This window comes from Marmota marmota, unplaced genomic scaffold (assembly GCF_001458135.2).
Source record: "Marmota marmota marmota unplaced genomic scaffold, marMar, whole genome shotgun sequence".
In the NCBI taxonomy this organism is placed as follows: Eukaryota; Metazoa; Chordata; class Mammalia; order Rodentia; family Sciuridae; genus Marmota; species Marmota marmota.
Window position 1 is genome coordinate 1,280,018 of NW_026000241.1, and position 22,554 is coordinate 1,302,571.

The 22,554-nt window shown below is 45.9% G+C and overlaps 1 protein-coding gene across 2 annotated transcripts in view; it reads left to right on the forward strand.

Annotated features, from left to right (window-relative positions):
* The window catches only part of Ldlr (low density lipoprotein receptor), a 40,954-nt gene that overhangs the window by 7,395 nt on the left and 11,005 nt on the right, over positions 1-22,554 (forward strand). Inside the window, exons 2-10 of one of the 2 annotated variants that reach the window (XM_048795533.1) lie at positions 3,700-3,822; positions 5,159-5,281; positions 6,621-7,007; positions 11,266-11,388; positions 13,719-13,841; positions 15,850-15,969; positions 16,378-16,557; positions 19,255-19,426; positions 19,511-19,738. In XM_048795533.1, the coding sequence (XP_048651490.1) occupies positions 3,700-3,822; positions 5,159-5,281; positions 6,621-7,007; positions 11,266-11,388; positions 13,719-13,841; positions 15,850-15,969; positions 16,378-16,557; positions 19,255-19,426; positions 19,511-19,738 (1,579 nt within the window). The remainder of the gene's footprint in view (positions 1-3,699; positions 3,823-5,158; positions 5,282-6,620; positions 7,008-11,265; positions 11,389-13,718; positions 13,842-15,849; positions 15,970-16,377; positions 16,558-19,254; positions 19,427-19,510; positions 19,739-22,554) is intronic. The other variant, XM_015489037.2, reaches the window with a different exon arrangement.

Consider the following 22,554-nt stretch of genomic DNA (forward strand, 5'->3'; position numbering starts at 1 on the left):
ATTTGGATGGATTGAATCATAGTCAAATCATATCCTATATTATATATATCTACATAGAGATCTATAAAACATAAAATAGCTATAAAATAAATATGTATGCCTATATAATATGTAATATCAATATAAATGCATGTAAATCTATTATATATGTAATAGATACATAGGTATAAATATAAGCGTGAATCTGTATTACAAATATTTAACGGACATGGAAATGTAAATGCGTGTGTAATGTGATATTTTTATGATAGCCATATAATAGATGTATGGTTATAAACATAGATATAGGTAAATCTATATAATATTCTATAGATGCTCTGTATTTCATATATACTATGCTTACATATGTATATAATGATGTCTATAGATAGACTTTTTCCCTGCAGTGCTGCAGATGGAATCCACAGCTTTGTGCATGCTGGGCAGTTGTTCTGCCACTGAGCTCTGCTTCTAACCCACTAGAGATACCTTTCACATTAGATTATATTTTAATTATCTATTGCAGCATAGCAAGTTCCTCCAAAAATTAGTGCCTTAAAACAACACATTACAGTCAGTTGTGGTGGCGCACATTTATAATCCCAGCAACTCTGGAGACTGAAGCAGGAAGATGGCAAGTTTGAGGCCAGCCTGGGCAACTTAGTGAGACCCTGTCTCAAAAGAAAGAAAAGAAAAAGAAACTGGCAGTGTAGCTCAGTGATAAATCCCCAATTTATCAAACAACAACAACAACAAAAATAAAGACATTATTGTTTTGTTGTTTCTGTAGGTCAGAAATTTGGAAGCAGCATTGCTAAATGGTTGTAGCATGGGGACTTTCACCAAGTTGCTGTTAAAATGCACTGCAAAAACCATATTTGCAGGGGCTGTAGGTATAGGAAGGCTTGGCTAGGGTTGAAGGACCACCTAGTGGCTTTATTTACTGGTTGTATGGAGCTCTCCCTGGGACTGCTTGAGTGACCTCATGACAAGCATCTGACATCCCGTGCAGTAAGAGATGCAAGAAGCTACCGTGCCTTTGGTGACCTAGGCTCTGAAATGACTCCCCATCACCTTAATTTTTCCTATTTGGTAGAAGCAAGTCCCTCAATGTCTAGTACACACTCCTGAAGAAAAGCATCAGGCCTCACCTTTCAAAGGGAGCACCACTGAATTTGCAATAGTATTTTCAAATTACAGCCAGTTCTTCCTTCTTTTCACTATTATATAAAGGAAGGATTCACTGGGTATCCTTGAACTTACTATCTATGTGCATATGTGTTAGTATTTCTGCAGAATCATAAGGATTTACTTGGCATTTTAAATTTTGATAGATTCTGTCCTATTACCCTTTCAAGTGTGGAAGAGCAGCCCTTTTATCCAAGTCAGGTGATGAACCAGGCCATAATTTTTCTTTTCTCTTTTCTTCTCTTCCTTTTTGGTGCTAGGAATAGAAACCAAGGCTTCATGTATGCTAAGCACTTGTTCTACCACTGAGGCACCCCTGCTTTTTCCTAGGTCATGATTCTGTGCATACCTGTTGAATGCAGTGATTGTGTCCATGTCAGGAATTGGGCTGAGACTGCATCATGATGCAAGAATGACAATAACATCCCTTATTCTCAAAAAAAAAAATTTTTTTTTTTTGGTGGTGCTGGAGATTGAACCCAGTGCATGCGAGGGAAGACTCTACCAACTGAACTGTATCCCCAACCCTCCTCAAAGAGTTTTAATTCTGGGCTGGGATACATAAGTACAGAGATCTTTTCTACATAGTGTGGTAGGGTGAGAAAAAAATATACTTGGAGGTCATAGTCCTAACCCAGTTTTTTATTGTAGCAGGTTAGCATCCATGTTGACCTGAACAAACAATGGGGGTTAACTGAGCAAAGGAGGAGGGGAAGTGCCTCAGAAGGGACCACAGTGGGGTTTGAAGTTGTAAAACATTTAGGTGAACCAGCATCAGAACTGATGACGCTGCACTTTCCATGCAGTTCTGTGAAAGGAAGGACCTTCTTTGATGTTGTCATTGTTAGTGTTGAGGGCCGGGTAGAGGGGTGAAATCTTGTGACCTCCTGGCATCTCTCTCTTGCTGGCAGAGGAAGTTTCTGACTGGTAATTTACAGATCTGCAGGTGGATGTGTCTGAGAGGAACTGAGATGGGAGGAGGAGTACTGGCCACAGATTTGTGGCCTGGAAAGATGTATTGGGCAACTTCTTTCTGTTTCTTTGGGGCAGTGGGTCATCTTCATCTGAAAATGGCTCTGAATCTTGGTAGAAACCACAATTCTTTATTTTAGCCAAGGATGTGCCTTGAGCATTGGTCCCAAGGTCTTGCCTTCACATAGCTTCCCCTAAAGACTTCTTTTTCCCAAATGGTCCATGGTCCATAAAAGTGTGTGTGTGTGTGTGTGTGTGTTTCTGGGGGGGATCCCAGGGCCTCATACATACTAGGCAAGCAATCTACCACTGAAGTCCATAAGTTCAGAAAACATGTTTTTCAAAATATTTCCAACATGTTGAATCTGTGGCTGAGGAACCTATAGATTTGAAAGGCCAACTGTGCTGTTGATTTGTGAATGTTTGCCTGATTCCAGTTCACATATAAATATAGAAATATATATATCTTAGATATATAAATATATGTATTTTTTTTTTTTGGTATGGGTATGGACTGAGCACTACAGTCCTTTATTTTTTTGTAGTTGTAGATGGACAGAATGCCTTTTTAATTTTATTTGTTTATTTTTATGTGGCGCTAAGGATTAGAGCCAGTGCTTCCCACAAGGTAGGCAAGTGCTCTACCACTGAGCTACAGTCCCAACCCGCTCCTTCCTTTTTTTATTTTTAATTTTGAGTATTGCTAAGTTGCACAGGCTGGCAACTTGAACTTGGCTCCTCCTGCCTCAGCATCCCAAGTAGCTAGGGTTATAGGTGTGCACCACCACACCTAGCTAAATCAAAACTATATGCAGATATTAGCATTTTGGTCTCTTTTTAAATATACAAACATCATATACTTGGGGAAATTTCCTGGGTATTTACAATATCTTCGCTTTTGTCTAAAAATTTAAGTTTTTACTTTCCTATGGAAGTTTATGTTATTTTAGTTTTGGTACCAGGGATTGAACCCAGGAGGCAGTTAAACACTGAGCTATATCCCCAGCCCTTTTTTATTTAATTTAATTAATTTATTTATTTTGGTGCCAGGGATTGAGCCCAGGGGTGCTTAACTCCTTAGCTACATCCCAGCCCGTTTTATATTTTATTTAGAGACAGGGTTTTGCTAGGTTGCTTAGAGCCTTACTAAATTGCCCACGCTGAACTCAATCTCGAGATCCTCCTGCCTCAGCCTCCCAAGCCAACTGAGATTACTGGCGAGTACCACCACACCTAGCTAATTTCTTTATTTCTGTGCACAGAAGTTCTAATATTTTGCTCCTATATCTCAATGGATCTGTACTTTGCATTCAATAGCCAGGGTGTCAGAACCTTCAATGTGATTGGCAAGTCTTTCTTTTGAGTTTATTCATTGCATCCTCCACTGTCCTTGGGGTTTTGATATTTCATTCTGTTTAATTTCCTGGGAATCGGACTGTGATGGATGGGATTACATTTCTGTTTCATTCTTTGGTTGACAGGAAACAGAAATGCGAAATGTGGTCAGTTTCCGATTCTAGTTTTGAGCAACTTTCTTCTTCCCCTTTTCTTCTCTCATAGTGGAAGGCAAGTGTGGAAGAAACGAGTTTCAATGTCTGGATGGAAAATGCATCTCCTACAAGTGGGTCTGTGACGGCAGCCCCGAGTGCCAGGATGGCTCTGACGAGTCCCAGGAGACATGCAGTGAGTTCCTTTGAGCATACCCCACCATCTACCCCGACTCCACCACTGAGCTACATCCCAGCCCCTCCTGACTCTTTTTAATAATGACCTGTACAAAAGTGGCCAAGTGAATGAATGAACCACAAATTAGGAGATGGGGAGAGATGTTCCAGGTTAAGCATCCTTTATCCAAAAATCCATGTTTTGAAATCCTTCAAAATCCAACCTTTATTGTTATTATTAGGTACTAGGGATTGAACCTGGAAATGCTATATCCCCAGCCTTTTTTTTTTTTTTTTTTTTGGTACCAGGGACTAAACTCATGGGTACTTAACCACTGAGCCACATCCCCAGACCTTTTTTGTATTTTACTGAGACACCTGTCTCACTGAGTTGTTTAGGGCCTCAATGAATTGCTGAGACTGGCCTTGAACTTGTGATATCCCTACTTTAGTCTCCCAAGTTGGTAGGATTACAGGTGTGTACCACCACCTTGCCCAGCAAAATCCAAAACTTTTTGGGTGTTGATATATAAGTGGAAAATTCCACACTTGACCTCATGTGAAGGGTCACAGTCAAAACACAGGTGCTCTAAAGATAGTATATAGAATTACCCTCATATAAGGTGTGCATATAAGGTGTATGTGGAAACATCAATGGATTTCCTTAGACTTGGGTCCCATCCCCAAGACATCTCATTATATATATGCAAATATTATAAAACCCCAAATCTGGAACTCTTCTGATTCCAAGCATTTGCATTTCAGATAAAGGCTCCTCAGCTTGTACTAGAGTTTTCTTCCTTCTTTTTTTTTTTTTTTTTTTGAATGTGTGTGGTGCCAGGTTGAAACCCAGGGCCTCATGCCTGCTAACTAAACACATGCTCTACCACTGAGTGCTACCTCAGCCTCTCTGGCCATATCTTTATTGAGGTAAATTTCCCCTAATATAAAGCAAATAGCTCAGAAGCGTTAATGCCTTCACAGTGCTGCTCAGCCACCACCTCTAGCTCCTGCAAAATCTTTGCATCACCCAATGTCTATTTTTTTAAAAATATTTATTTTTTAGTAGTAGTTGGACACAATACCTGTATTTTGTTTATTTATTTTTATGTGGTGCTGAGGATCGAACCAGGGCCTCACACGTCCTAGGCGAGCGCTCTACTGCTGAGCCACAACCCCAGCCCCTCAATGTCTAATTTTTAACAAATACCATTGCATGACTTTCGTTTTGAGCTATAAAGTTAGGGTTGGCCTCCACTTTCTGAAAAGTTCTGGAGTTTTCTTTGACAAAGGTGGGCCTTGGGATACCAGCTGATCTGCATTCGAGTTAGGGTTTAATCTTTTTTCTCCCTTAGTGTCCGTCACCTGCAAATCGGGGGACTTCAACTGTGGGGGCCGTGTCAACCGCTGCATTCCTAACTTTTGGAAATGCGATGGCCAAGTGGACTGTGAGAATGGCTCAGACGAGCAAAACTGTCGTAAGTGTGTCCCAGTAGCTTGCCCACCCCAGGCCATTTGTGTGTGACAGGTCCAGCCTGTGCCAGAGCCCACCAGGGCTCTGGGGAGTGGGAAGTAGACAAGCATTGTTCCCCAGGGGGCTGTATCTCACCTCTCAAATTCCACTATGACAAGGAGCACTGCAGTGGAGGAGCGAGTACCTGTCCCAGGGTTGCCGAGCACCCTCAGGCTGTTCTTTTTTGAGGGGGGACCCAGGATTGAACTCAGTGGCTCTTAACCACTGAGCCACATCCCCAGCCCTTTTTTGTATTTTATTTAGAGACAGGGTCTCATCGAGTGCTTAGGGCCCTGATAAGTTGCTGAAGCTGGCTTTGAACTCGCGATCCTCCTCCCTCAGCTTCCTGAGCCTGGGATTACAGGTGTGCACCACCATGCCCAGCTTCAGGCTGTTCTTGATGAGTGCCTGCCACCTGGCCCATGCAGCTGTGAGCCACCATGACCACTGCCAGCCACCCTGTGAGGCTGAGCTCAGTTATACATGACAGTATACCTCATATTATAAAATAACATTATATGTAATAAAATAATCTTATAAACATATTTTATTTCTCATAAAATAAAATAATCTAACAACATGATTTTTAATGAATTTTATATAAATTTATATAATAAATTATGAAGTAATATATAATATGATAATTCTAAAATATTATGAAACAATATTTTCAAATAATAAAAATATTATGAAATAATAAAAATGTACTGTATTAAAAGGAATTTAAAGCTTACAAGAACTGGGCTGTGGCTAGTGGTAGAGCCCCATCCTGCCACAGGTGAGGCCCTCAATGGGATCTCCTCCAGCTGCACACACACAGAGGAGAAACAAAACTTATGGGTTGTTTATTTCTAGATTTTCCATTATGTGTGTGTGTGTGTGTGTGTGTGTGTGAATATATATATATATATTTGGTACCAGGGATTGAACTCAGGGTCACTCAACCCCTGAGTCACAGCCCCAGCCCTATTTTGGGTTTTATTTAGGGACAGGGTCTCACTGAGTTGCTTAGCCCTGGCTATTGCTGAGGCTGGCTCTGCACTGGCCATCCTCCTGCCTCAGCCTCCCGAGCTGCTGGTCTATTTAATATTTTTAGGCTAGATTCAGTGCTAGGCACCAGAACTGTGGAAAGTGAGGCCGTGGATCAGGGAGCAGGCCTGCTGTATGTTTATTTCTTGTTTTTTGGTGCCTGGGATCAGACCCAGGGCTGCTCACAATGCCGCAGAGCGTGGTGGGGCCTGCGCTCAGCCACAACCCCAGGTGACCCAGGTGACAGGGTGGCCGCCTCCTGTCTGTCTTCGCAGCTGCCAAGACCTGCTCCCAGGACGAGTTCCGCTGCCACGACGGCAAATGCATCTCGCAGCATTTTGTCTGTGACCGGGACCGAGACTGCTTGGACGGCTCGGACGAGGGCTCCTGCCCGGTGACCACCTGCGGCCCCGCCAGCTTCCGCTGCAACAGCTCCGCCTGCATCCCGGAGCTGTGGGCTTGCGACAGTGACCCCGACTGCGAGGACGGCTCAGACGAGTGGCCTCAGCGCTGCGGGGGCCGCGACACATCCAGCCCCCAGCGGGACTCCGGCCCCTGTTCCTCCCTTGAGTTCCACTGTGGCAGCGGCGAGTGTATCCACGGCAGCTGGAGGTGCGACGGCGGCCCTGACTGCAAGGACAAGTCCGACGAGGAGAACTGCAGTATGTGTGCAGGGGGTCTTGTCACTGTCCCCTAGGCGGGGGGCCTGCTGGTAGCTGTGGGTGCTTAATAATTTTGAATTCCCCAGCAAGAAAGTTGGTTCTATTTCTTTTTTTTTTTCGTTTTGGTGGTACTGGAGGTGACCCAGGGCTTTGCCTGTGGCAGGCGAGCACTTGACCCCGAAGCTCCCTCCCTAGCCCGAGTTTGTTCTGTGCTGCTTCTTGTGGTCATACTGATCCCATTAAGGAGGAAGTAGTCCCCAGAGCAGAATTGTCTGTTTTTGTGGTACCAGGGATTGACCTGAGGGGCACTTAACCATTGAGCCACATCCCCAGCCCTTTTTTGTATTTTATTTAGAGACAGGCTTTGAGTTGCTTAGCACCTCAATAAGTTGCTGAGGCTGGTTTTGAACTCACAAACCTCCTGCCTTAGCTTCTGAGTTACTGGGATTACAAGTGTGCCCCACGGTGCCCAGCCTTTTTTAATTTTTTTTATTTAAGTTAGGATCTCACTAAGCTTCTGAAATTTCAAAGTTGTAATCCTTCTGCCTTAGCCTCCCAAGTAGCTGGGGTTACAGGCATGCTAATCTTTTTTTGAAAGGGGAGTATGCTAGTTCATTTGGTTTACAAAATACCTGAGGCTGGAAACTTTTATAAATGAAAAAGTTTATTTAATGCAGTTCTGGGAACTTAAGGCATTGGCATCAGCTTGGCAGATGGCACAGGGAGTGTGTATAAGAGGGAGAGATTACAGGTGAGGCAGGAAGTCAGAGACAAAGAAGAGGCTAGTGATGCGCTCTCACTCTGCACCAAGTCTGTTTTTTTTTATATATTAATTAATTAATTTTACAGTATTTTAGATGTATTTTGACATACTAAACAAATGGAGCACAGCTTCTCATTCCTCTGGCTGAACAGGGTGCAGAGTTGTTCCAATACTGTAATCATACATGTGTATATAGTAATAATGTCTGTCTCTTTATATCGTCCTTCTCATCCCCACAGCCCCACTCTTCCCCTCCCTCCCCTCTACACAAAGTTTCTTCATTATTTCATATCCCCTCGCCCCACTATGGATCAGCTTCTGCTTCTAATAAGAAGAAAAACATTCTGTTTTAGGGTTTTTTGGGACTGGCTTATTTCACTTAGCATGATATGCTCTAGTTCTGTTTACCTGAAAATGCCTTAATTTCATTTTCTTTAAGGCTGAGTAATATTTCATTGTGTGTATGTACCATATTTTCTTTCTTTCTTTCCTTTTTTTTTTTTTTGTACTTTTTGTATTTTTTAAAAAAATATTTTTTAGTTCTAGATAGACACAATACCTTTATTTATCTTTAGGTGGTGCTGAGGAGCAAACCCAGGACCCCATATAAGCTAGGCAAGCACTCTACCACTGAGCCACAACTGTAGTCCTGTTTTTGTTTATTTGTTTATTTATATATTTGTTTATTTATATATTTGTTTATTTATTTATTTATGTGGTGCTGAGGATAAAACTCAGTTTTTCACATGGGCTAGGCAAGCACCTTACCACTGAGCCACAACCCCAGCCCCCCCACATTTTCTTTTTCCATTTCTCCATTCCTCTGTTGAAGGGCATCTAGGTTGGTTCCATAGTTGAGCTATCGTGAATTGAGCAGCTGTAAACATTGATGTGGCTGTGTCACTGTAGTATGCTGATTTTAAGTTCTTTGGGTATAAACTGAGGAGTGGGACAGCTGGGTCAGATAGTAGTTCCATTCCAAGTATTCTAAGGAATCTCCATACTGCTTTCCATAGTGGTTTATACCCCATCTCTTTTTTTGGGGGGCAGGGGTGCTGGGGATTGAACCCAGGGTCTTGTGAATGCAAGGCAAGCACTCTACCAACTGAGCTACAGCCCCAGCCCTATACCCCAGCTCTTAGAGGTTCCACCACACTGGGTTCAAGCTTCCAGCACAGTAACCTGCAGGAGACAAATCACATGCAGAACACCACAGGAAGCGACCTACAAGTTGCAGTATTATTGACCCAGAAAGAATCCTGGGTTTCAGGCCTGGTTGGTAACAACTAAGTTTTGTGACCTTTGGCTGAGCACTTGACTTCACTATGCACTGGTTGCCCCTGATAGGGTTGGGTAACTGCATCGATCTTTATAGGCTTTGATTAGGTTCCAGGGCCACCAAGTGCAACTTTCTGCAGTGGTAGCAATATCCCAGGACCCTGCATGGCCAGTGTGGCATGTTCACCTGGCGAACAGAATTTTGAACTTTACTGAATTTTGTTTTTTAATATATAAGTTGCTGATAGACTTTATTTTCCTTATTTATATGTGGTGCTGAGAAACCCAGTGCCTCACACATGCTAGGCAAGCACTCTACCACTGAGCCATAACCCCAGCCCAACTTTACTGAATTTTAAGTAATTAAAAGTTAAGTAGCTATACGTGGTCAGTGGTTTGTGTGTTGGAGAGTTCAGATAAAAAACGTGACTCTGGATCTAGCTCAGTGTTTTGGTTCCTTAAACACGTTGGTTAGCTCCACTGTGTATCCAGAAGATGATTTCGTTTTTCTGGGGGTTTTCGTACCTATGCTCAGATACACAGCGGTGTTCAGAGTTAAGCACTGTGTAGGTGTAGCTACGATGTTTGGTTTTGTCGGTGCCGAGCATTGAACCCAGGGCCTTGTGCAGGCTAAACAAGTCCAGAGCTTCACCCCCAGCCCTACACTGGTTTTTAAAGTCACATTTTATAAAATGATCGATAGCATTCTGTGTGATTATTGTGAAACTTGACAGAAACTCATTTGTCCCCCATAATTCATGAGCAGGCTTCCTCCACCCCTCGTTACAGATGGGGAAACCTAGGTATAGAATGGCCATATAACCTTACCCTGAATTCAGACCATAAAAGCCAAAATCTCCTTTTCAGCCATTTCAGCCATCAGGTTTATGTTCTGATATAGGCACATTCAGGCTTCCTTTTTTTTTCTTTTTTTTTAAATATTTGTTTTTTAGCTATAAGTGGATGCAATATCTTTATTTTATTTTTACGGGGTGCTAAGGATCGAACCCAGTGCCTCATGCATGGTAGGCGAGCGCTCTACCTCTGAGCCACAGCCCCAGCCCCCCCCCCTTTTTTTTCTTAATGCAGAGATATACTGTGAGTTAAAAATGAGAGTCTGGCTGGGTGCAGTGGCACACACCTGTAATCCCAGCTGCATAGGAGGCTGAGATGGGAGGATCCCAAGTTTGAGGTCAGCCTCAGCAACTTAGCAAGACTGTGTTCCAAAATAAAATAAAGTGTGGGGTGTAGCTCAGTAGCAGAGCACTTGCCTAGCATGTGTAAGGCCTCAGGTTGAAACCCCAGTATCTCCCCCCAAAAGTTTAATTTATAAGTTATACAGAGGAAAAGATTAACAACAATAGCTAATAATAGGGTAATTATTATATAGTAGAAAAATTGTCACCATCACCATTCTAGTACTCTGGGAGCATTATTCAGGAAAATAAGGATTAGTTGAATAAGAATATTGCAGTACTGTGACAGTTGATCTGATAACCGAGGTAGCTGTTTAGAGACCATCAGGCTAGTAGCATATACAGCATGGATACACTGGAAAAAAAGATGGCTCACTTCCTGGGCTAGCTACTATGGGATGGCACAAGGCTTCATTGTGATACTCAGGGCACAATTTAAACCTAAAGAATTGTTGATATTTATAATTTTTCCATTAATATATTATATATTTATTTATTAGTACTAATCAGTTATACATGACCATAGAAAGCCTCTTCTATTCATCGGACACAAATGGAGGAGAATTTTGCACTTCTGTGTGAAGTAGAGTCACACCATTTGTGCAATCATACATGTAACTAGGGTGATGATGTCCGCCTCACTCCACCATCTTTCCTACCCCTTTTCCATCTCCCCCCTCCCCTTTACACCATCCAGAGTTCCTCCAATTTATCCCATGCCCCACCCCCCATACGGATTAGGATCCACTTATCACAGAAAACATTCGGCCCCTGGTTTTTTGAGATGAGCTTCTCTTGCTTAGCATGATATTCTCCAACTCCATCCATTTACCTGCAGATGCCATAATTTTATTCACAAGTAATATTCCCTTGTGTATGTGTGCCATTGATATTTTGAGACTGCAGTTGAACGTGTGGCTGAAACTGTTGAAAGGAGAACTCTGGACAAAGGCAGAGCACTGTGTTTCTTTTTCTCCAGTTGCCCCTCCTTGGAAAATCAGAACATTCTTTTCTTTCTTAGCTGTGGCCACCTGCCGCCCTGATGAATTCCAGTGCTCCGATGGGACCTGCATCCATGGTAGCCGGCAGTGTGACAGGGAGCATGACTGCAAGGACATGAGTGATGAAGTCGGCTGCGTCAATGGTGAGCCGAGCCCTGGTTTCCTGTTAGCATCGTTCAGTGCTTTGCTGTTTGTAAATGTTGGGGGACTGTGGGTCTCAGATGAGGGAAGGCACCCACCTGCTCACTAGCTGTGGGTTGTTGGGCAAGTGGCTTGATCCTCCTTACCCTCACCTCCACTGATCTGGAAAATGTGCATAAGGATAGCTGTGACTTCAAGACCCCATGCGCACAGACCTCTGTCTCTGAGATCACAGTTGTATATAAGATCCAATTTCAGCTGGCTGCGATGGCGCACGCCTGTCATCCCAGCGGCTCAGGAGGCTGAGGCAGGAGGGTCGTGAGTTCAAAGCCAGCCTCAGCCACTTAGTGAGGCCCCAAGCAACTCAGCAAGACCCTGTCTTTATTTTTTTTTTTTATTTTTTTTTATACATTTTATTTTATTTTTTTTTAATATTTATTTTTTTTAGCTTTCGGCGGACACAACATCTTTGTTTGTATGTGGTGCTGAGGATCGAACCCGGGCCGCACACATGCCAGGCGAGCGCGCTACCGCTTGAGCCACATCCCCAGCCCAAGACCCTGTCTTTAAATAAAACACAAAATAGGGCTGAGGATGTGGCTCAGTAGCCGAGTGCCCCTGAGTTCAGTCCCCAGTACCTGCCCACCCCCCCAAAATAAAAAGATCCAATTTCACTTGTGAAGCCCTTCCCTGTATTCACGAGGTGGCTCTCCTCCTGGAAATGCCCTCAGGAGACAACTGTGTCCTGCACTAGGCTCTGCAGTGTGCCCTGAGCACCATGGAGCAAGACACTGGGTGCCACGTAAGATTCCTCAGTGTGAGATTCTTTTTTTTTTTTTTTTTTTAATTTATTTATAGCAAAATACACACCATACATAATTAGCATCTCAGGCTTGTTTTTGTTCTGTTGTGCTGCAGATTGAACGTAGGGCTGTGGCACATGCCAAGCAAGCACGTAGGTATTTCTAACTGTGCAGCTCGGTGACATTAAATACATTCACATTGTTGTGCAGCCATCATCACTGTCCATCTCCAACGCTGTTTTCATCTCGCAAAACTGAAACTCTGTCCCCATTAATCGCTAACTCCCCATCCTCCTCCCCAGTCCCTGGCACCTGCCATTATACTGTCTGTCTCTGTGGGTCTGATGACTTCGTGGACCCCCTGTGAGTGGAATTGTGTAGTAGTTGTCCTTTTGTGACTGGCTTATTTCACTGAGCATGTCTTCAGGGTCCATGTTCTAGTCTGTGTCCAGATTTCTTTTTTAAGGCCAAATAATATTCCATCGATTGTGCTGAGGAATCCTATTACATTCGCCCCTTGATGAATCCTTGGGTTGCCTCCATCTTTTGGCTGTGGAATAGTGCTGCTGGGAATGTGGGGGTACACAATCAATGACTTTAACCTGGTGGGGTAGCCACATGGTGGAATATGCTGCCAGGAAATGAGGCTTCAGCCACCAGCATTCACACGGGAGAACCTTACAACCTTACTGTTGGATGAAGAAGCAGTTTGAAGATTATGAGGAATTATTTTATAAGCTTCAAAAACAAACTAAATCATACACCATGTTTTTCCCTGAAGTATTAATGAAGTGGCTGAGAATGCAGCTCAGGAGTTGAGTGTTTACGTGACATGATGAGGCCCTGAACACCAAAAAATAAAAAATAAAAATAAGGAAACGATAAAGCCAAGATTCAGGATTTTTTCTTTTTTTAGGGCCAAAGGCCGAGGATGTAACTCAAGGCCTTGCATGTGCTAGGCAAGTGCTCTGCCACTGAGCTAAATCCCCAGCCCCAGAATTCAGGATTCCTTTGAAGGGTAGCAGGATGGGTCAAAGCCTGCTAGAATAGTCTCCATTATTTTACCATAAAGCACCAGATAATAAATATTTTTGGCCTTGCAAGGTTCAGAGTTTCTGACACAACTACGCTGTTTCATACTCTGAAAGCAGCCACAGACCTTCTGTAAATGAATGGGTGTGGCTGTGTACCAATAAAACTTTATTTAAATAAACAAGCAGTGGGCCATTGTTGATCCAGGGCCCTCAGTTTAATGACTTCCTGCTCTAGGTGACATTCTCACTTTAGAACTGGGTGTTAGGTTCTCAGTGCTCAGTAACCAATTACTGGGCTGGGTGTGGCTCGGTGGTAGAATGCTTCTAGTGGATCTAAGGCCCTGGATTCTGTACCCAGAACTGACAAAAAATTATCATGTTTTACTAACGGATACATTCATATTTATTCTTGTGTAAGTGAATTATTATGCTATAGAGGGTTAAGCAAGCTCCTGCAGCTCAGATGCCCCTGACTGTTCTCTTGGACTCTCATAGTGACACTGTGTGAGGGGCCCAACAAGTTCAAATGCCACAGCGGTGAATGCATCCCCCTGGACAAAGTGTGCAACTCAGCCAGAGACTGCCGGGACTGGTCGGACGAGCCCCTCAAGGAATGCGGTGAGTCCCAGATGTGGGCGTCTTGGGGAGTTTGTGGAGAGCCAAGGTGGGGGAACTAAGGTGGAGGGGACGGGAGGCCCAACCACTATAGCTCTTGGGCTCCTGTGCATCCTTAGCCCCAGGGGAGCTTCCACTCAGGGCAGGAGAGATGGGGCCAAATGGGGCGCAGTAGTACATGCCTAGAATCCCAGCTGCCCAGGAACCCAGGCAGGCGGGTCCCAAGTGCAAGGTCAAGGCCAGCCTGGGCAACATCGCCAGACCCTGTCTCAAAATACAGTGGAAAGCACTGGAGATGCAGCTCAGTGGTGGAGCTCCTGCCTCACCGTGGGCTCCACGGAGACCTGCCCCAGCCCCATCGGCCTTTTTTTTGGTGTGGGGAATTGAACCAAGGGGCCCATTCCCACTGAGCCACACCCTGGCCTTTTTTAATTATCATTTTTGAGAGTCACTGAATTTTCCAGGCTGGCCTTGACCTTGCAATCCGCCTGTCTCAGCCTCCTGAGTCCCTGGGATTGCAGACCTGCACCACTGCGCCCTCTGGCCACATGAACCATTTTGAAGTGTATGTTTGGTGGCATTGAATGCATTCACCCAGGTGTGACTTGGCTAGTACACGGGGATTTCCACCCTGCTACTCTGGGTGTGCCTCTCCGATCCAGCCACACCCTGCAGAGGGACAAGTGGGGTCTCTCACCACCCTGACCGCCCTGCCCTTCCCCAGGCTCCATCGCCTACCTCTTCTTCACCAACCGCCACGAGGTGAGGAAGATGACCCTGGACCGCAGCGAGTACACCAGCCTCATCCCAAACCTCAAGAACGTGGTTGCCCTAGACACCGAGGTGGCCAGCAACAGAATCTATTGGTCTGACCTGTCCCAAAGAAAGATCTACAGGTGAGCCTCGGCCCCTCCGGCCTGCCTGACCCCCAGGTGAGGAGGGGCCCCTGGCCCTGACGGTCTGCCCTCCTCCTGTCTTAGCACCCAGATTGACAGAGCCCCCAGCTTGTCCACCTATGACACCGTCATCGGCAGTGACCTCCATGCTCCTGATGGGCTGGCTGTGGACTGGATCCACAGCAACATCTACTGGACCGATTCTGTCCTGGGCACCGTGTCCGTGGCCGACACTAAGGGCATGAAGAGGAGAACGCTGTTCCAGGAGATCGGCTCCAAGCCGAGGGCCATCGTGGTGGATCCCGTCCACGGGTGCGTGCTTACAAAGGTGGGGGGTGCAGGGGAATGAAGGGTGAACGTGCAGGCCGCAGAGCTGTTTAGGCCGCTGTTTAGGCAGTGTTTGCACTTGATAGAAGTATGGGGTTGTCCTACGCTGTGGACAGGAGGTGGAATCAGGGCCTCTAGTTGTCTGTAAAGAAACAGGTCCAGGCACAGGGGTGCGTGCCTGTGATTCCAGCAACTTGGGAGGCTGAGGCAGGAGGATCACAAGCTCGAGGCCAACCTCAGCCACTTAGTGAGACACTGTCTCAAAATTTAAAAAAGGGATTGGGGACGTAATAAGGCATCAATTGTAAAGCATCCCTGGGTTCAAGCACCAGTTTCCCCAAAAAATAAATGAAATAGGAGCCCAGAGTTGTCAGACTGTCCTGTCTGCCTTTGGGGGCCACAGAGATGGAATCCTCATGACAGTATTATATTACCTGACATGGAAGCAGACCTTGTGATAAAAATNACCCTCCCTCCCTAGCATGTTTTTTCATTTTCAAAACCAAACCCCCGTCCTCATTCACCCACCGTCCCCTCCCCAGCACCTGCCTTTCTACTTCCTGTCTCTGTGGATCTCTCAGGAGTGGGATCCTCAGCACCTGGCCTTTGGTGACGCGTTTCCTTCCATCAGCACTCTGTCCCCAGGGCTCACTGTGTTAAACCGAGTGACAGTGCCATCTCAGTGCTCTCACGAGTCAGGCTGTGGCACTCCTCCGCAGTGGCAGGGGTGGGGGAGTGAGAGGCTCGAGGCTCCAGGGTGACCAGTGTGTGTCCTTCCCTCGGCGCAGGGACCAACGAGTGCTTGGACAACAACGGGGGCTGTTCGCACATCTGCAATGACCTCAAGATTGGCCACGAGTGCCTGTGCCCCGATGGCTTCCGGCTCGTGGACCAGCGCAGATGCGAAGGTGATTGCCGAGCAGGGCCGAGCTCTGGGCCTCCTCAGCCTTGTGCCCACCGAGTGCTCTGCCTCAGTCTCCCTGTCTGTGAAATGGGTGGGACGGCAGTCCCCAGCTGCTGGGCGGACACTCTGTGGGTGGAACCCTGGGCACAGACTGACCGTCAGTAACCGTTCGACTCCTCAGAGGAGCTTCCCTCCGGGCTTCACCGTTAGGAAATCTCTGCTGACGTAACTCGGCCCTCTGACCTGGGCCCCTGAAGTGAACGGTGAGGTCGGGTCACTTTGGGAGATGACAGTCACTTTTTTCTTTCCCAGGTCAGATGGGTTGTTCCTTAGCTGCCTCTGGGGTGCTGGTTCCATCCCTCCATCTGCCACCCTCAAAGGTGACACCTCATGTGTCTCTGTCTCCACTCAGATATCGACGAGTGTCAGGACCCTGCCACCTGCAGTCAGCTCTGTGTGAACCTGGAGGGTAGCTACAAGTGCGAGTGCGAGGAGGGCTTCCAGATGGACCCCCGCACCCAGACCTGCAAGGCCACCGGTGAGCACGGAGGCCGCGCTGGGGCGGCATTTCCTCACCTGAACTTTGCACAGGGTAAAATCAGCAGGGACCTCTGGCAGGTGGGACTCGGGCTTGCCAGGAACCTGCCACGTGTGACCAGGGGACAGCATGCAGGACCCAGCCCTGCCAGCTTAATAGGAACCAGTGCTCAGCTTCCAGGACAAGTTAGGGATGGATTTCAGGGGGCAAAGGGTGGAAAGCCATGGCATGAACTGCCCACGCCCCCTCCAGCTGTTCTTTTGTGGAGGACTGAACTCAGGGGTGCTTTGTCACTGAGTCACATTCCCAGCTCTTTTTATTTTTATGTTGAGACAAGGTCTCACTTATTTACTTAAGGCCTTGCCACGTTGCTGAGGCTGGCCTCAAGCCTGTGACCCTCGTGCCTCAGCCTCCTGAGTCACTGGGATTATAGGTGTGCACCACATGCCTGCCTGGCTCCTGCTCTTTTTTTTTTTTTTTTTTTTTTCCAATATTTATATCTTAGTTGTAGTTGGACACAATACCTTTATTTTATTTATTTATTTTTATGCTGTGCTGAGGATCAAACCCAGGGCCTCGCATGTGCTAGGTGAGCTCTCTATCGCTGAGCCCCAGCCCCAGCCCTCCAGCTGTTTTTAATAACTAAAAGAATGTATCTCAAGGAAACAAAATTTATTTAAAACAAAGACCAAAACAGAATAGCACATCATGGAACAAAATGGTAGAAACCAAGTCATCTCTCTGTATCTGTGGAGGACTGATTGGGTCCAAGACCCCCTGCAGCTACCAAAATCCATGGAAGTTCAAGGCCCTTATGAACTAACTGTTATAATGTTTGCATAGAACCTGCACATCCCACAGAGACTTGAAATTATCTCTAGATGACTTAGAATACCTAATACAATGTTAGTGCTGTGTGTGTGTTTATTCCACTGTTTTGTTTAGGGAATGAGATAAAAAATAATAATAATAATTTGCGTTTGTTATAGAGGCGTTTTCACCCCAAATGTTTTCAATCTACAATTGGTTGAACCTGAAGATGCAGAATCCACTCCTACAAAAGGAGCACTGTAATTGGATTTCCTTTCCATCTTTTTTTTTTTTTTTAATTGTTGATGGACCTTTATTTATTTAGTAATTTTTATATGGTGCTGAGAATCGAACGCAGTGCTTCGCCCATGCTAGGCAAGCACTCTACCAATGAGCCACAACCTCAACTCTCTTTTCCATCTTGAAGTTTGGGTTATAATCACTGCTGCGTGTCCATTCTTAGAATCCCCTTCATCCAGGGATCCCTTGCTTGCACGTGCAAGTGTCCTGAGGGAGTTGAGTTGTCTGCACATGCAAAGGCCCTTTGCTTCATGCTCTGTTCTAGCAATCTAATTACAAGGAGGCTGGATTTTGCAGAAATAACAGCCAGGCTCAGTGACACAGACCTGTAATCCCTTAGACTTGGGAGGCTGATGCAGGAGGATCGCCAGTTTGAGGCCAGTCTCGATGATTTAGCAAGACCCTGTCCAAAAAAAAATTTTTGGAAAAAAAAGAGACCATCAAATAAAATTTGAAAAAATTTTAAATTTAAAGAAAAACGTATAAAACATTGGGCTAGGGATGCGGCTCAGGGACAGAACACCTGCCTAGCATGCATGAGGCCCTGGACTCTGTCCCCAGCACTGGGGAATAAAAGGGGAAAAAAATTATTAAAAAATGAATTAAAAAGAAAGGCTGGGGGGTAAAACTCGGTGGTAGTGCACCCCTGGTTTTAATTCCCAGTATTAGGGAGAAAATAAGAAAAACTTTTTACGGGCTGCCTCTGTCTACCCCAGGGCCTTCACTGGCATATTAGTTGCTGCTATCACGTGTTTCCATGGCTCTCGGCCTCAGTACCTCCCATGTGTTTCCTGGTTCTGCTGGGGTGGGGGGATGATGTAGTTCCTCCCACAAAATCCCTCAGGATTGGAGGTTGTGCTTTGAACTCCATTGTGATGTTAGCATTTTACAAAGATTTCAGTGGAGTTGAAGTAGAGACTTGGGAAGGGCTGTCTTGAGAAGTCCAGTTGCAAGATATAGTTCGTTTGTTGGTGAATATTGGTGTCACGGTTAGGGCACAGCTCCCAGAATTGGGCAGACCTGGGTTTGAATCCTGGCTCAGTCCCCCGCTAGGTATGTGATCTTGGGCAAATCACTTTCCCTCTCTGAGCCTCAATCTGCTCATCTGTAAAGAGAAATTAACTAAAACCTGCTTCACAGGAATATAAGGATTCCATTAAAAAACCTAGTAAACATTAGGCAAGGTCATTACTTTTTTTTTTTTTTCAATGTGCCAGCGATGGGACCCAGGGTGTCTATGGGCAAAGGCATGAATGGGTGAGGTCCTGTGAGCAGGCTCAGGATTCACAAGTGTGAATCATTTCCATGCAATCTGGGGCCTGGCACTGTCTTAAGTTGCCTGGTTCCTGGCTGTGGAGTGACTAGGGCAGGCAGAGTGGCCTTAGATGTCAGGGTTCCCATAGCCGAGGTGATGGCGATGTGGGCTCACTTTGGCCCCAAAGTGAGTCATTTCCTATTTCTAGGAGTTGGCTACCCCTGGGTGGGGCCTTCCCTGCAGGGTGACCGAGACCACAGGTGTGACTTGGCTAGTACACGGGGATTTCCACCCTGCTACTCTGGGTGTGCCTCTCCGATCCAGCCACACCCTGCAGAGGGACAAGTGGGGTCTCTCACCACCCTGACCGCCCTGCCCTTCCCCAGGCTCCATCGCCTACCTCTTCTTCACCAACCGCCACGAGGTGAGGAAGATGACCCTGGACCGCAGCGAGTACACCAGCCTCATCCCAAACCTCAAGAACGTGGTTGCCCTAGACACCGAGGTGGCCAGCAACAGAATCTATTGGTCTGACCTGTCCCAAAGAAAGATCTACAGGTGAGCCTCGGCCCCTCCGGCCTGCCTGACCCCCAGGTGAGGAGGGGCCCCTGGCCCTGACGGTCTGCCCTCCTCCTGTCTTAGCACCCAGATTGACAGAGCCCCCAGCTTGTCCACCTATGACACCGTCATCGGCAGTGACCTCCATGCTCCTGATGGGCTGGCTGTGGACTGGATCCACAGCAACATCTACTGGACCGATTCTGTCCTGGGCACCGTGTCCGTGGCCGACACTAAGGGCATGAAGAGGAGAACGCTGTTCCAGGAGATCGGCTCCAAGCCGAGGGCCATCGTGGTGGATCCCGTCCACGGGTGCGTGCTTACAAAGGTGGGGGGTGCAGGGGAATGAAGGGTGAACGTGCAGGCCGCAGAGCTGTTTAGGCCGCTGTTTAGGCAGTGTTTGCACTTGATAGAAGTATGGGGTTGTCCTACGCTGTGGACAGGAGGTGGAATCAGGGCCTCTAGTTGTCTGTAAAGAAACAGGTCCAGGCACAGGGGTGCGTGCCTGTGATTCCAGCAACTTGGGAGGCTGAGGCAGGAGGATCACAAGCTCGAGGCCAACCTCAGCCACTTAGTGAGACACTGTCTCAAAATTTAAAAAAGGGATTGGGGACGTAATAAGGCATCAATTGTAAAGCATCCCTGGGTTCAAGCACCAGTTTCCCCAAAAAATAAATGAAATAGGAGCCCAGAGTTGTCAGACTGTCCTGTCTGCCTTTGGGGGCCACAGAGATGGAATCCTCATGACAGTATTATATTACCTGACATGGAAGCAGACCTTGTGATAAAAATTCAAAACCAGAAATTAAAATAGAGATGTTCTTGGTGGCACGTGGCTGTAATTCCAGCTACTCAGGAGGCTGAGGCAGGAAGGTGCAAGTTCAGGGCAGTCTCAGTAATTTAATGAGACCCCCATCTCAAAATAAAATTTAAAAGGCTGGGGCTGCAGCTCAACGGTAGAGCCTTACTTAGCATCTGCGAGGCCCTGGGTTCCATCCCAGGAACCGCAAACAAAGAGAAAGAAAGAAAATTAAGTGAGAAATTAAAAAACGAATTTGCTTAAGTATTTGGTGTCAATCTCCTGGGCCAGGATAAGGTTAGAGAGGGAAGACACGAAGGTCCTTCTTTAAGTCGGTTTGGGCAGCCCTGTGTTTGCGAAGCTCTGGCAAAGGGTGGCTGGGCGAAGGTCACTACCCTGTGAAGACCAGGAGCCCGTGGCTGACTCAGCACCTCAGCCACTGACCAGTGTCCCCTGGCAGGAGGCATTGCCCCTGTCCCTGCCCACTGCATATTCTGCCCAGTAGGCTCCCTCTGCCACCTGGCATGTGACAGGACTCATTTCACAATTGCAGTGGTGTGTTGGTGATCTGGGTGGCACCCATCCTGGCACCACAATTGGAGGTGGGGGTACATTTGGCCCAGTGCAGAGGATGTGGGAGAAGGTGCACTTAGCTGTCCTCACGTGGCATCTGCAAGGGCAGGTCAGAGAGTGGCTGGGCGGGCAGAGCCTGTGGGTGAAGGCAGAGTCAGGCTGGGCCTGGATCCACCCACAAGAAAACATGCCCAGGGGTGTGGGCACCTGTTGGATGGAGGGGCGAGGCCACCTGGGTTTGGCCACACAATCTACAGGAAAGAAGGAGAGAGCGTGCCAGTCCCACTGCACTCAGGCACGAGTAGTGTGCAGACGTGTGTGTACGTAGTGCCCGCTTATCCTCAGGTGGTTCATTCCAGGACCCCCGTGGATGACTGAAACCATGCTCAGTACTGACCCCTCTCTTTTCCTGGACATACACATCTGTGATGAAGTTCAAATTTCAAATTAGGCACAGAGAGATAAATAAACTAATAAATAATAATAAGATAATTAGAACAATGTACTATAATAAACTTTTGTGAATGAATGCATCCTTTTTGCAGTGATATGAGATGATAAAATTCCTGTGTGAAGGACCTGGGGTTGTAGCTCAGTGGTAGAGAGCTTACCGTGCATGGTGAGACACTGGGTTCGATCCTCAACACCACATAAAACTAATAAATAAAATAAGGTTTTAAAAATTCCTATGTGGGGACTGGGGCTGTGGCTCAGTGGTAGAGTACTTGCCTAGCATGTGTGAGGCACTGGGTTCGATCCTCAACACCAAATAAAATAAATAAAATAAAGGCATCTACAACTACAAAAAAAAAAATTTTTTTTTTTTAATTCCTATGTGAAGAGATAGGTGAATAATGTAGGGATTGTGACATGGCATTAGGCCACTGTGTAAAGGTTACTTACACAAACACTGACACCTTAATAGTTGATTTGATAATGAGACAGCTACCAAGTGACTAACGGGTGGGTAGTATATACACTATGGACACAATAAACAAAAAGACAATTCGTGTCTCCAGCAGGACAGGGCATGATGGTTTGAGATTTCATCACCTTACTCATAAAAATCATAGGAATTGTTTCTTTCTGGATTTTTCTATTTAATATTTTTAGACCATCATTGACTACAGAAAGCACAAACATGGATAAGGGGGAACAGCTATATTTTGCTCTCTTGTTTCTTTTTACTCAAATTATGCATTTCATTCTCTACTAGCTATGCAGTTCCCATGTCTGAGATCCTTCCTGTGAAACGTGGTTTATTCACTGGATAGGCCATGTTTTTCTGTGGGATTAATTTGTAGAAGTTGGACAACATGTCAAAGTATATGTGCACAGAGAGCATTAAAAAAAAAAAAAATTGCCTGGCCTGGTGGCCCATGCCTGTAATCCCAGTATCTCAGGAGGCAGAAGCAGGAAGATCACAAGTTCAAAGCCAGCCTCAGCAAAAGTGAGGCACTAAATAACTCAGTGAGACCCTGTCTCTAAATAAAATACAAAATAGGGCTGGGGATGTGGCTCGGTGGTCGAGTGCCCCTGAGTTTAATTCCTGGTAACAAAAAAATAAAAATAAATTATGTTATGTAAATTTTACCACAATTTAAAAGTTAAAAGAATATTTAAAAGGCAAATAAAATATTATGAATTGAGGTGCATATTCCAGAGCCCCCTCCCTGATTTTAGCATCAGAATCTCCTGAAACTACAGAATTTTTTTATTTTGTTGTTTTTTGACTTTTTTTTTTTTTTTTTTTTAG